This window comes from Arachis duranensis, chromosome 8 (assembly GCF_000817695.3).
Source record: "Arachis duranensis cultivar V14167 chromosome 8, aradu.V14167.gnm2.J7QH, whole genome shotgun sequence".
Classification (NCBI taxonomy): domain Eukaryota; kingdom Viridiplantae; phylum Streptophyta; class Magnoliopsida; order Fabales; family Fabaceae; genus Arachis; species Arachis duranensis.
The window spans coordinates 26,621,788-26,634,914 of NC_029779.3; the positions used below are offsets into that span (position 1 = coordinate 26,621,788).

A 13,127-nucleotide genomic window follows, 5' to 3' on the forward strand; every position below is an offset into this window, starting at 1 on the left:
TTTAAAAAATTAGTATATATACCTATGTTTTGTACAGTATAATATTTTTACGATGGAATACTTACTTATGTCATCTGTTTTAGAAGAATTAGTATATATACCTGTGTTTTGCACAGTATAATATACAAAAGGTTTAATAATTTTGTTGGTTTTTATTATTTCACAAAATTTTTAATTAAATTTTTATATATTTTTTTTAATTGAGTTCTTGCATTAATTTTTTTAATTGGGTCTCCAGACTTTTTTTTCTTTTTATTTGAGTTCTTACAGCAGATTTTTTTTAATTTGGTCCCTATAAAATTAACTCAATTACTATCAAGAGGGACCTAATTAAAAACAATTAGTGCAGAGACCCAATTAAAAAAACAGTACAAAGACCTAATTGAAGATTTCGCAAAACTATAAGAGCCAACATAATAATTAAACCTATACAAAATTATGTAAAGTATTTTTTTAATAAAGATATATATAATCATTTTTGTTACACAAATTTTATAAAAATTAAATTTAAAGTTTAATTATCTTCAATATTAAAAATAATAAAATCAATATGTACTAATTTTATTTAATGTCAAAGTATAACAATTATTCATTATTAGTAATATATAATATATAATTAAATTAAAATATTTACATTAGAATTTTATCTTATTAAAATATTTTTTTTAAATAACATTATTGATTAAATTTGTAAACATTTTTCATGATCTATCAGTAAAACTTTTAAATTTTTTTATTTTTATGTTAAAATCGATTTGAATAAGTACAATCTAATATAAGATAAATTTATCCTTAAACCGTCTTTATTATCATAGCAAAAAAATTACTATAGAGAATGATTTTTGTTAAAATTTAGGGTTAAGTACTTTTTTCGTTCCTAAGGTTTGAGGTAAAAATTAAAAGTGTCTTCGACCTTTTTTTCTTATTAAAATCATCCCCAACATTACAAAACGTTATAAAATCGTTCTTTTATACTTCAATTATATTTTTGATCAAATTACTCTTAATTATTAATAAAAATAATATTGAACTAAAAAAACAAAATTCCACTCCACTCCCTAGCATCTCTCCCTCCCCCAATTTTCTTCCTTCCACTCACCCACCCCAAATCTCATCCCACTATCATCATCAGTTCCCAAAAAAAAATTAAACCCTGTCCCACCATCATCATCAATTCTCAATAACCCTCCCTCGTTAACATCATCTCATCTCTCTCACCCACGTAGCTGCGTCGTCGCCTCACAACCGGTGTCAAAGAGCTTCCATTCGCGGCAAGCCACCGCTTATCAACTTGCTGGCAACAACGACCACATCTACCACGAAAGGAGCCCGATCATTACCTTGCAAACCCCACCCCTTGCCGTCCGTTTCCCCGACGAAGCAATTGTCGGCATCTCCTCACCACAGAAGACGACGTCAACAACTATGCGAAGGTAGTCTGTCTCTTCGTGACAGTGGGTCATGAAGACGGTAGCTTTGATTTTGTTAGGTTGAAGATGGTGAGATTCTGGACTATGAAGAGTTTATCAAAAAGACACATGCTCATGGGGTTAAGGTTGTTATAGCCACTAATTTCTTGGCACCCACTGTGTTGAAGCCTCCTGGTGAGTTGGGGACAGATATTGTTGTTGACTTGGCTCAGAAGTTTGGTGTTCTGATGGGCTATGGAGGGCTTGTTCGTTGAGTTCTTTTTTTAACTATTAATTGGAATGAATAATAAATAGATTAATTATTGTGATTGTTGTTGTTAATAGAAAAAAATTATTGTTGAATAAATTAATTATTATCTTTTTCTGTCTTTTCTTCTATTGTTGTTGTTGGTAGTGTTGGTGAATTATGAGAATTGAAAAAGAGTCTGTGAGTTGCATCTGGTGGTAAGAGAGTGACAGTGAAATAAAGGTAGAGGTGTAAATGACTGGGTGCATGTGGTGGGTGGGTAGGTGAGGTTCAGTGGTGTAGGTGAGGTTCACTGGTGAATGAATGATGTTGAATAGTAGTGAATGATGAAGATGATGAAGGAATGGAGATGAAATGGAGGTAAAGGACAATGATGGTGGGAATAGAAACTGATGATGGTGGTGGAGATGGGGTTTAGGTGGGGGTGGGAGAGTGCAGTGGTAATTGTCGCGGCGAAGGTGAGAAGAAGAGGGTGATGGTGAAGAGTAGAAAGAAGGGGATTGGGGGAGGGGTGGGGGAGAGACCGAAGAGATGCTGGGGAGTGGGTGGGGTGGGGTTTTGTTTTTTTTTTTTTAGTATTCTTTTTATTAATAGTTAAGGGTAATATGGTAAAAACATATAATTGAAGTAGAAAATGACGATTTATAATGTTTTGTAATGTTGAGGATAGCTTTTATAAGAAAAAAAGGTCGGGGTCGATTTTGATTTTCACCTTAAACCTTAGGGACGAAAAAAGTACTTAACCCTAAAATTATCTATAACTGTTTTATATTTTAGTATCATATTCATTTTTGAAATCAAAATAATATGACCAACGTTATTATCTGTTGAAACTTACCAACATATTCTATCTATTTTTCAGTTGAAGTAGTTGTATTTATTCCTAAAAACGATTTCATATTTTTTTTTGTTAGTTTACACACGTATCAAAACTGTTAAAAATAAAATAAATACACAATATCTTGTTACAACGATGATAGATTTATTGACCTTAAGTAATTTATAATATTTTTTACTATTTTAAAATAGATAATAAAAAATTTACTAAGAAAATATATGATAAAATTTATACTCTCTTTTTATGCATAAACACCATCGTATATAATTAATCATGGTCTTTACGAAAAGGAAGGTAAACCAGAAGAAGATACATAACAATCTTCATTGTTGTTATTTCATCACTCGATCCCCAAATTAGAAATGAGATTAAGCACCTAAGAAATATATTTAAATATTGAAAATAGTCAATACATCAAGAGTTATGATAGATTAACTTGTATAGGATAAAAATAATAAAATTTACAATAAAAATATAAAATTTGAATAAATAAGAACAAAATAAAATAAATAAAAGAACAATTATTAAAAAAGTTAAATTTTTTTAGCATATATAATTTTTTATAATAAATAAATTATGAAATATTAAAAATAAATAAAATAAAAAAGGAATGAATGAAAATGTGTTTTTTTAATAAATGAAAAAATATTTACGATCATATAATTAATATAAATAACGAATAAAAATTTAAAATTTAAAATTTAAAATCAAAATATTTAAGATAAAAATAAATAAATAAAGAAAAATTTCTAATAAACAATGACTTAAATATTAATGTAACAATAAATTAATTATAATTATTTGTTTCAGCAAAGTAACTTAAATAAATAAAAAAATATCTTATAAATATATGATGTCAAAATTGTAATATTTTAGAGGTAGTAAGTTATTAGGTGGTTAGATTTTGATAAGATGAAATGGTATCTAAGAAGGTTATTTTAGAATATAAAATATGTTAGACTTTTGAAATTCTTAGTCTTACGTGCAATGAGACTTTAATGAGTAGCTATAGTTATAAATTTTTTGAGTTTTTTAAAAAAGTATTATAAATATTTTTTGTAATTGTGATTTTTTTGAGTTAGATAGTTATGATTAGAGATGTTAGGATATGTTAGATTCTTTCAGTATTTTAATCATTTTTTATATTCTCTCGGTAAATGTGTGGGACTAAATGCTTTATGTTTTTGGTTTTTTTTTAATGGAATTTGTTCATGAGTGATTTATGCTTTTGTGTTTGGTTCAATTACTAAAATTTAGGCAATATTGTAAACAAGATTTTAAAGTTAGGGCATGCCATGTTTATCGTTTTCAGGTTTTTCATGCATTGAAAACTGTATTGTGACGGTTGTGATAAGAATTTTTCTATCTTTGTACAGCTCCATCGTTACATCAGTAGCATGAGACAGCACACAGTATACCGTTAGATGATAGGATCATTTTATACTTGCAAATGGCAGGTTTATACCATCTTACGAGACTGAACGAGACATGATTTTGACTGAACGAGCCATTGGTTAGCGCATTAGTAGAGAGATGGCAGCCTGAGACACATACTTTTCACATGTCATTTGGGGAGTGCATGTTCACGCTCCAAGATGTGGCATACCAGTTAGTATTCCCGATCGACGGTTAGTATGTCAGTGGATGCCTTACGGACTTTGCGCGACATATTTAAGAGGCGGCCAGTGTGGGTATAGTTTGAGGAACTGTTAGGTGTTTTACCTCCTGCGAACTATATCGACAAGTCCAAAATGAAGTGTATTTACTATTACAAAAATTAATTTTAACGACAAAATTTTAATGACCATAATATAATAGCCATTATTAATTTTGTTTAAGTTATGTTTTAGTGGCAATTATACATTTGTCATTATTATTATATTTTATAATGACAATTATTACTATTACCACTAAATTATTACTATCTTTTACTTTTAGTTCTAATTTTTCTCCTCCAATAACGACAATTATCACTATTGCCGTTAAATTTTTTACTTTATTTTTATTTTTATCATTTTCCCATCAATTGTCAAATATAGTAAAACATTCTCGCACCAGAAATTAGAAACTCACAAGGCACAACCGCACTTCCCTCCATCGCCGACCACCGCTGCAAACCTTGCCATCGCCAACAACCGTCCATCATTCAAGCTGCATCGTTGTTCCTATTTTCGTCCTCCGCCTCAGATCCGCGTTGCTGTCTTTGTTTCTTTGTTCGTCTCAGATCTATGTCGCTACGGTGGAACCAGCTTCACTTTCATCTTCAAAAGCATCGTCAATGGCGGCAAGAAAGTTCGACGCGGAGGTTGAGGGCTTCTTGACCGGATGCTTGCTCGTTGGGCCTCTGCGAAATTCTAAGCTTGAGCTCGTGCTCTCCAATTCTGGCGCTGTTCGCGAAAAGGTTCGGTAATTTTACTCTCTCATTCTCTCTCTCTCTCTCTCTCTCTCTCTCTCTCTCTATTTTATTTATCAGCAATTTCTTTTTAGCTTTCAAATTTGAAGATTCTACTGCTGATTTTCGTGAATAATTGTGTTAATTGTGCAAATATCATTGGATTTTAAATTTGCAACTGTGAGGGACTCGGGGAAACCGGAATTAGAATATAATAGTAACAAATTGTATAGTTTTGAGTTCTACCAATTTTGCTTGTATGATCTGTGAAGGCGTCGTCGTCCGGTGCTAGGATCGTTATGCCTCCCGTCTTGGCTGTTATGAGCTGCGAGTTGATGTTGTTCATTATCTCTGTTGTTTTCATCAGACGGATTTGGACGTTGAATATCTTCGCCTTCTTCAGAATCTTTATGATGTCATCTGGTGTTGCATCTAATGAATCTGGTGACTGTGGCAGTGTTGGCACTAATGGCTTTGGTGACGGTGCTTTTTTTGTAGTTGCCTTTGGTGGTGATGCTGTTGCTTTTTGTGCTGGTTTTGGGGACGCTGCAGGTGTTTGTGAAAATGCCTGAATGATGGTGTAGCACAACACTAGCAAGACAAGGTACAATCCTGTTACCTCATGCTTCTTCATCTTTTTATATTCAGTTGCTTATTCAATTATTAGCCTTTAGTGTTTAAAGATAGATACACTCTTTGAAGAATTGTGTTGTGTCATGATTGGAATGAGTGTGTTGGATTGGTGGAGACGAGTGTGTGTGTGTGTATATATATATAGGGGTTATATTATTACTTTCAAGAATATAGGATTATGATTGGTTGGTGAAATGTTTATTATGGTTTTGTGAGATCAGCTTTGTTATTGTATATATGACGATTAACTCTACTTGCATTATATTCTTTCATCCGCAACAAAGTTCACATCTCAAGCTAGCTTTGAGGACTTATTTTTCCAATTTTTTTCTTTGCTTCAACACAGCCATTCAAAGACATGATTGAAGGAATGAGAATGGATCTTCCAAAGTCTCGATACAAGAACTTTGACAAACTATATCTCTACTATTATTATGTTTGCAGGCACAGTCGGTTTAATGAGTGCTTTAATCGGTTCCGTTATTTAGAAATGTTGCTATATTCCTTACTCATAATTCGCTGCTTACATATTGATTTTGACATAGTAGTTTTAACAAGGAGAGCAGACTAGGAAAGGTGGGAGAAGGATCAAATAGAATAGGAGATAATACTATGAACTCTTTCTCAATATATCAGTCTTTAGCATTTTGACTATTTAATGTGAATATTTTTTAGCTTATATTTCTAATTGGTGTCACGATTTTAGAAAAGATTGCTGCACCGGTAGCTTCTTGGTGGATGGATGTGTTTTCCTTATTCTTCAATTACAACTTTAGATGAATTGTGACAACTTTGAATTCCTTATCTTCCAGGGTATGGCTCAATAATGATTTAGTTGTTGCATACCCTGATATTTATCAAGTAGCTCTTGGCTCAGATGCAGAGTTTATAGTATTAGGATCAGATGGCTTATGAGATTATATGAGCAGGTCTATTGCATGATACATAGACTCATTTTTCTACCATTTTTCTTTCTTGGTAGATCAAAAAATTACCTTCACATTCTTGCTGCATTGCAGCTCAGATGCAGTTTCCTTTGTGTTTTTAACTTGAAGAGATCTACACACGAATAATCACTTAAATATCACTGACTGACTAATGTATTAAGAACTGCTTAGATGAGTACAATTTGAGTGACTTTATATTTAAAGATTTACTAATTGTTTCTTTTATTTGAATTTGGCAAGTGTGTTTAATAGGTTCCAACAAGTTATTGCACATTGGTCATGACAGAGAGAGAGTGTGATTAATAGTGAAAGATGGTGTTTGTTGTTAGTACAATATTATTAAAGGGTGAAAACAGAGGAAGCTGCAGTGTTAAGCTCAGTCCTCAGGTTTATAATGTTGAGGTGCGTGCATTTAATAATGTCACATATATATGCATAATGCATGCTTAGCTTCTCAGTTCTCACACTATAATTGACTTTCCTACAATACGAGCCAAACCATGTGTTGGCTACCTAGCTAGTAGTAATCTATGCTCAAATTATTTAGTGGTTACATCCAATCAAATAATAATAATATATGTATATATTCATGGGTAAATCCATGAAGCTAAGAAGAGGTTTAATAACTTTGCTATACAAACTAAAAGTGATTATATATTATTACAAGCATTATTTGCTCCCACTATTTCGCATCCCGCTTGCTTCCTCCATTTCATTATTTGATAGGAAGCTTGCAGATTTTACATGATAGAAAGTGGATTTGTTCTTATGGTGGCCTTCCTCATAAATATTTCTGTTATTTTTGTAAGTGGTGCAGTTTGCAATTCTTCAAATTTGAGAGCAGATGATAAGAGCTGTGAGGATTTGGAGCTATAGTCATACAAAGTTTAACAACTATGCTTGTATTTGTGTGGTAGCTACCTCTATCATCTCTGCTATATTTGGCTATGGTGAGTATCTATTTCTTCTTCTACTATGTTCTAACTCAATATATCCTTTAGTTCACATAACCAATCTCACTTTAATAGAATAGGGTTTAACTGTTGTTACTATTAGTAGGTCTGGATGGAATATATTAGTGTGACTTATTGTGCGTGTTATTTATTTATTGTGGGTGATAGTCACACTCCATCTTATGGCGATGAGGTGATGAGTCCAAGTGAGTATATATATCACTACTTTTTTTCAGTTTTAATGCTTAAACAAAGACATAACATATATAAGTATTGCAAAGATCAGTATTGAAGTAAAATTGGTATCTGGATCGATAAAATTCTTCATTGATGTTTTCTTTTGTTTTCTAGAGAATGGACCAATGGCAATTGATTCTCGTAGGCACCCAATTCTAGAGAACATACACAATGACTTCGTTGCATGTAAATTATATTTTCAATTTTCCTTTCTTGTAGAAGAATGTCTCTACTATCTTATGAGTAAATTACCTTTTTTGCTTCATAGGCCAATAACATATTTTTTTCTGAAGCCTCAAATATGGCGATAGTGACGGGACCCAACATGTAAGAGAATTTCTTCTAATAATTTAAAATTCAGTATATTAAAATTACAAGTGCATTTAACTGGCAGAGAAAATTATTGAATGATTTTGGTAGAAATAAGGAATGTTGTAAACAGACCCTAAATCTCCCAAATGCATTAATGGGCAAAGGAAGCACTCATGGTGCAAAATGATTTTATTTAGAAACACCTCAGATATGAGTTCATCGGTTTGAAATATGAAAGTTGACTACTTGACTTTTTCTTCTATCAATGTCTGGCATAAGTTCCTTAAATTATTTTGTTCCTTACCAACACTTTAAAGGTGAAATACTGGTGACGTTGCAAAGTTTATTTTTTTTGTGCTTATAAGGTCAATATCTTTTGCCATTGCAAAGATATTCACTTGAAATAACATGACATCTATTGTAGCTTTTTGGCATTAAGAATTTGTTAAGGCATTAAGAATTTGTTAAAAATAACTCAATTTATTTTTGGCATTATGAATTTGTTAAGCATATTTTTAATGGGGCTATTGAGATCTTTCCGAAACTATCAGTTTGTAAGATAAGATATGCATCTGCTTAAGTTATGTTATTCAAAGCTTTCTATTTACAAATTCCTTTGAGCTTTTTTCTCCATTGTCTCTGTTAACTTTATGATGTCATGAGGAGAGAAACCTTCAAACTTATCGGAAGTGTGGTCTAAGGAATTGGAACTCTATTCAACTAAAATTCAGCAATGATCAGCAAAAATCAGCCAAGGTATGTTATCAATACTTTTTTTCAGTTTTAATGCTTAATTATCCCGTCTCAGTTTTTAACCTCGATTAATTTTTTTTAACTATTGCTGTTCATCCGTGATGTTAAGGTTTCTAAGTTGGTTAATTGTCATTAGTATTGCAAAGATCAGCTAGTTCCATGGAGGTGGATGAACTTGTTTGCCTCAAGATGATGCTTTAAGTTTTGCAGAGACACGTCAAATGCTAGAGAACAGTTTTGAAATGGTGAGCCTAATATCTCCAACTACTAGCAGAGCTCCTTTGATGTTGTACCTCTCTTAACTCTCTCTCTCTTTCTCTCTTACTTATTATTCTTCCCTTATTTTTAGCTTCAAACATAACCCACCATTTAAATCTTGCTTCTACTGCTTATATGTATCTCATGAGTGATTGATTCATCCCAATCTTTCTTTTCTTTTGGCCTTATTTATTTCAGCTTCCTCCTGAATGGACCGACCAGTTTGATTCTGGCATTCAGCTCACTCCTGCAGGAAGCTCATTTTGAGATAGAAGGGGAGATAGCAACCATGCAGGAAGCTCATTTTGAGTTTATAGACTTGTAGTATTTTTTGTTGTTTAGATTTGTAACATAATTTATTACTTTTCAAGAGAAATTTGTGTATTAATATTTTGAATTTAATGAAATATCTCATTTTGTAGTAATTAATTTCAGTATATTTATATTATGCATAACAATAATAACTGTTAGCAAAAATAATTGAGATTCTAAAAAGAAAAAGTAGTTTGTTGCTTCTAAGAAAATGAGTATAATATAACTAAAAAAAGTCTTAAGATTTTAGCGGCAATAGTAATGGCCGCTAAAAATGAATAAAATTGTAATTTTAGAATTACTTTTGGTAGCCATATATATAAATTGCCAAGAAAATGGCCGCTAAAAATTACATACTTTTTGCGGCTATTAAAAAAGTCTTTACCAACAAATATTATAATTACTGCTAAAATCTTTTAGCGACAAAGCATAAGACGGCTAATGTCTAATTGCTGGTAAATGTATTAGCGGCTATTTTATAGTAATAAGCAAAATAAATGATCGCTAAAAGTGATTTTTCTTGTAGTGATAGTGGTGACGTCGATGATAGTCATGGAGGTGGTGCCGGTGGTGGAGGGTATGATGATAGGAGCGGAGGTGGTGGTGGTTTAGGGGGTTTAGGGGGACACCATGGTGGAGGTTGTGGTTTCAGTGGTGGTGGGTTTAGGGGGGATATCGGTCATGGTCAGCCTGGGAGAGGGGAGGGGAGCCATGTAGGAGGTGGAGTGCATGGGGGACATGACGTAGGCGGCAATGTCTCTGGTCACGGATTTGGAGACTACTTTATCGGGATTCCTACGTGTGACAAGAGTCTGGCTGAGCATCAGACGTACATTAGCCTAGGTCAGATGCTGTCTGAGCTGATGGGCAGTGAGGGTCTTGATGCGAAATTTGGTGGGTCACATTTCTTTGATGAAATTAGTATGATCATGCAAGAGGATGAGTTGGCCAGACGCAGATCTCCAATAGTTGGATCCCAGGCTCGGGTTGATGTGGACTTGAATGAGCCCCCTTCCGGACCTATGGACACCCCCATCTGTGTTCCTAGCACCTAGTACATTACATCCCAGTCCATCCACAGCATAGGCTGGCACAATGGAGGTTACCCCTAGGAGGGAGATAGCGACGACAGCAGCGATAGTGAGGAGGACGAGGTCCCTTTGGCGCAGAGAGTTCGGCAAGTCAAGCGTCCTCGACGGTGCTTCATCGGATCGCATCTGCTCTGAGAATTGATATGTGACAATTTAATATCATGTTTCATGTTTTTCCAATTCCATGTTGTGTATTCAGTTTTAGTTATGTATGCCGGCTAGTTATGTATTTCAGTTTGTAGTTATGTTATGTCGTGAAGAATTACTAATAAGACTTTAGTAGAACATGTAATCCATATTATGTTATGTTATGTTATGTTATGTGATGTCATGAAAAATTACTTTAGTAGAACATGTAATCCATGTTATGTTATGTATTTAGTTTTAGATGAGTTCGTTAGTCCACATTATACAATGTATCTTTAGTAAAACACGAGTCCACATGCAGTGAAACAAATTGCTCAAACAAACCAAATTTAACATAAAGCATTCCTGGTAAAATAACATTAAACATCGTTAAAACACAAGAAGTGGTTTTTAAATTAAACCCTAAACACACTACAGCAATGCTAAAATCATATAGCGGTGAATAAATACCAGGTAAAAGATAATATGATAAAATAAATAAAGTGAATGGTGCATGAAATTGTGATCATCAATGGCGCCATCAACATGGTACGCTCAATTGCAATCTCAACTCTTTATCACAACTTCGCACAACTAACCAGCAAGTGCAATGGGTCGTCCAAGAAATAAACCTTACGCGAGTAAGGGTCGATCCCACGGAGATTGTTGGTATGAAGCAAGCTATGGTCACCTTGTAAATCTTAGTCAGACAGATTCAAATGGTTATAGATGATATATGAATAAAGCATAAAGATAAAGATAGAGATACTTATGTAATTCATTGGTAAGAATTTCAGACAAGCGTATGGAGATGCTTTGTCCCTTCCGTCTCTCTGCTTTCCTACTGTCTTCATCCAATCCTTCTTACTCCTTTCCATGGCAAGCTGTATGTAGAGTTTCACTGTTGTCAGTGGCTACCTCCCATCATCTCAGTGAAAATGTTCTACGCACCCTGTCACGGCACGGCTAATCATCTGTCGGTTCTCAATCAGGTTGGAATAGAATCCAGTGATTCTTTTGCGTCTGTCACTAACGCCCAGCCTTCAGGAGTTTGAAGCTCGTCACAGTCATTCAATCATTGAATCCTACTCAGAATACCACAGACAAGGTTTAGACCTTCCGGATTCTCTTGAATGCCGCCACACCTTAATCTATGGTGTGTAGAAACTCCACCATTGAAAATACATAAGAACAAGATCTAGGCATGGCCGTGAGGCCAGCCTCCATGATCTAAGATAGCATAAGAATAAAGATAGCTACCCAGATAAGAATACAATAGTAAAAGGTCCTATTTGTAGAGAACTAGTAGCCTAGGGTTTACAAGGATGAGTAAATGACATAAAAATCCACTTCCGGGCCCACTTGGTGTGTGCTTGGACTGAGAATTGAAGCATTTTCGTGTAGAGACTTCTCTTGGAGTTAAACGCCAGCTTTTGTGCCAGTTTGGGCGTTTAACTCCCATTCTTGTGCCAGTTCCGGCGTTTAACGCTGGGCAGTTTTGTGCTGATTTGGAGTGCCGGTTTGGGCCATCAAATCTCGGGCAAAGTATGGACTATTATATATTGCTGGAAAGCCCAGAATATCTACTTTCCAACGCAATTAAGAGCGCGCCAATTAGGCTTCTGTAGCTCCAGAAAATCCACTTCGAGTGCAGGGAGGTCAGAATCCAATGGCATCTGCAGTCCTTTTCAACCTCTGAATCAGATTTTTGCTCAGGTCCCTCAATTTCAGCCAGAAAATACCTGAAATCACAGAAAAACACACAAACTCATAGTAAAGTCCAAAAAAGTGAATTTTAACTAAAAACTAATAAAAATATACTAAAAACTAACTAAAACATACTAAAAACAATGTCAAAAAGCATATAAATTATCCACTCATCACAACACCAAACTTAAATTGTTGCTTGTCCCCAAGCAACTGAAAATCAAATAAGATAAAAAGAAGAGAATATGCAATGAACTCCAAAAATATCTATGAAGATCAGTATTAATTAGATGAGCGAAGCTTTAGCTTTTTGCCTCTGAATAGTTTTGGCATCTCACTCTATCCTTTGAAATTCAGAATGATTGGCTTCTATAGGAACTCAGAATCCAGATAGTGTTATTGATTCTCCTAGTTAAGTATGATGATTTTTGAACACAGCTACTTTATGAGTCTTGGCCGTGGCCTAAAGCACTCTATCTTCCAGTATTACCACTGGATACATACATGCCACAGACACATAACTGGGTGAACCTTTTCAGATTGTGACTCAGCTTTGCTAGAGTCCCCAATTAGAGGTGTCCAGGGTTCTTAAGCACACTCTTTTTGCTTTGGATCACAACTTTGTTTTTTTTTTCTTTTCTCTTTTTTTTTTCGTTTTTCTCTTTCCTTTTTTTTTTGTATTCACTGCTTTTTCTTGCTTCAAGAATCATTTTTATGATTTTTCAGATCCTCAGTAACATGTTTCCGTTTTCATCATTCCTTCAAGAGCCATCATTCATGAACAACAAATTCAAAAGATTTATGCACTGTTCAAGCATACATTCAGAAACCAAAATATTACCACCACATCAAAATAATTAAACTGTTATAAAATTCAAAATTCATGCAATT

At 33.9% G+C, this 13,127-nt stretch overlaps 1 protein-coding gene and 1 long non-coding RNA gene across 13 annotated transcripts; both read left to right on the forward strand.

Annotated features, from left to right (window-relative positions):
* The first annotated feature begins 4,531 nt into the window (after positions 1–4,531).
* Positions 4,532–9,425, forward strand: LOC107461740 (uncharacterized). Of its 12 annotated transcripts, none has more exons than XR_008002235.1 (9): positions 4,535–4,916; positions 5,180–5,511; positions 6,728–6,889; positions 7,305–7,437; positions 7,547–7,646; positions 7,792–7,863; positions 7,946–8,745; positions 8,852–8,987; positions 9,199–9,425. It is a non-coding gene; the product is annotated as an uncharacterized LOC107461740 (long non-coding RNA). The 12 variants fall into 12 exon arrangements; XR_002366688.2 differs by having other exon boundaries at positions 7,609–7,646; XR_008002239.1 differs by lacking the exon at positions 7,547–7,646 and having other exon boundaries at positions 4,532–4,916; positions 5,887–6,889.
* Positions 9,426–9,809: 384 nt separating this feature from the next.
* On the forward strand, positions 9,810–10,367 carry LOC107461678 (uncharacterized). The gene has a single exon (XM_016080224.1). It carries the CDS (start codon positions 9,810–9,812, stop codon positions 10,365–10,367), a length of 558 nt encoding a protein of 185 aa, XP_015935710.1.
* The last annotated feature ends 2,760 nt before the right edge of the window (positions 10,368–13,127 follow it).

Bases quoted from the DNA above. Each gene is read 5' to 3' on its own strand.
- LOC107461678 (XM_016080224.1), top strand. From the start codon at position 9,810: ATGATCGCTAAAAGTGATTTTTCTTGTAGTGATAGTGGTGACGTCGAT.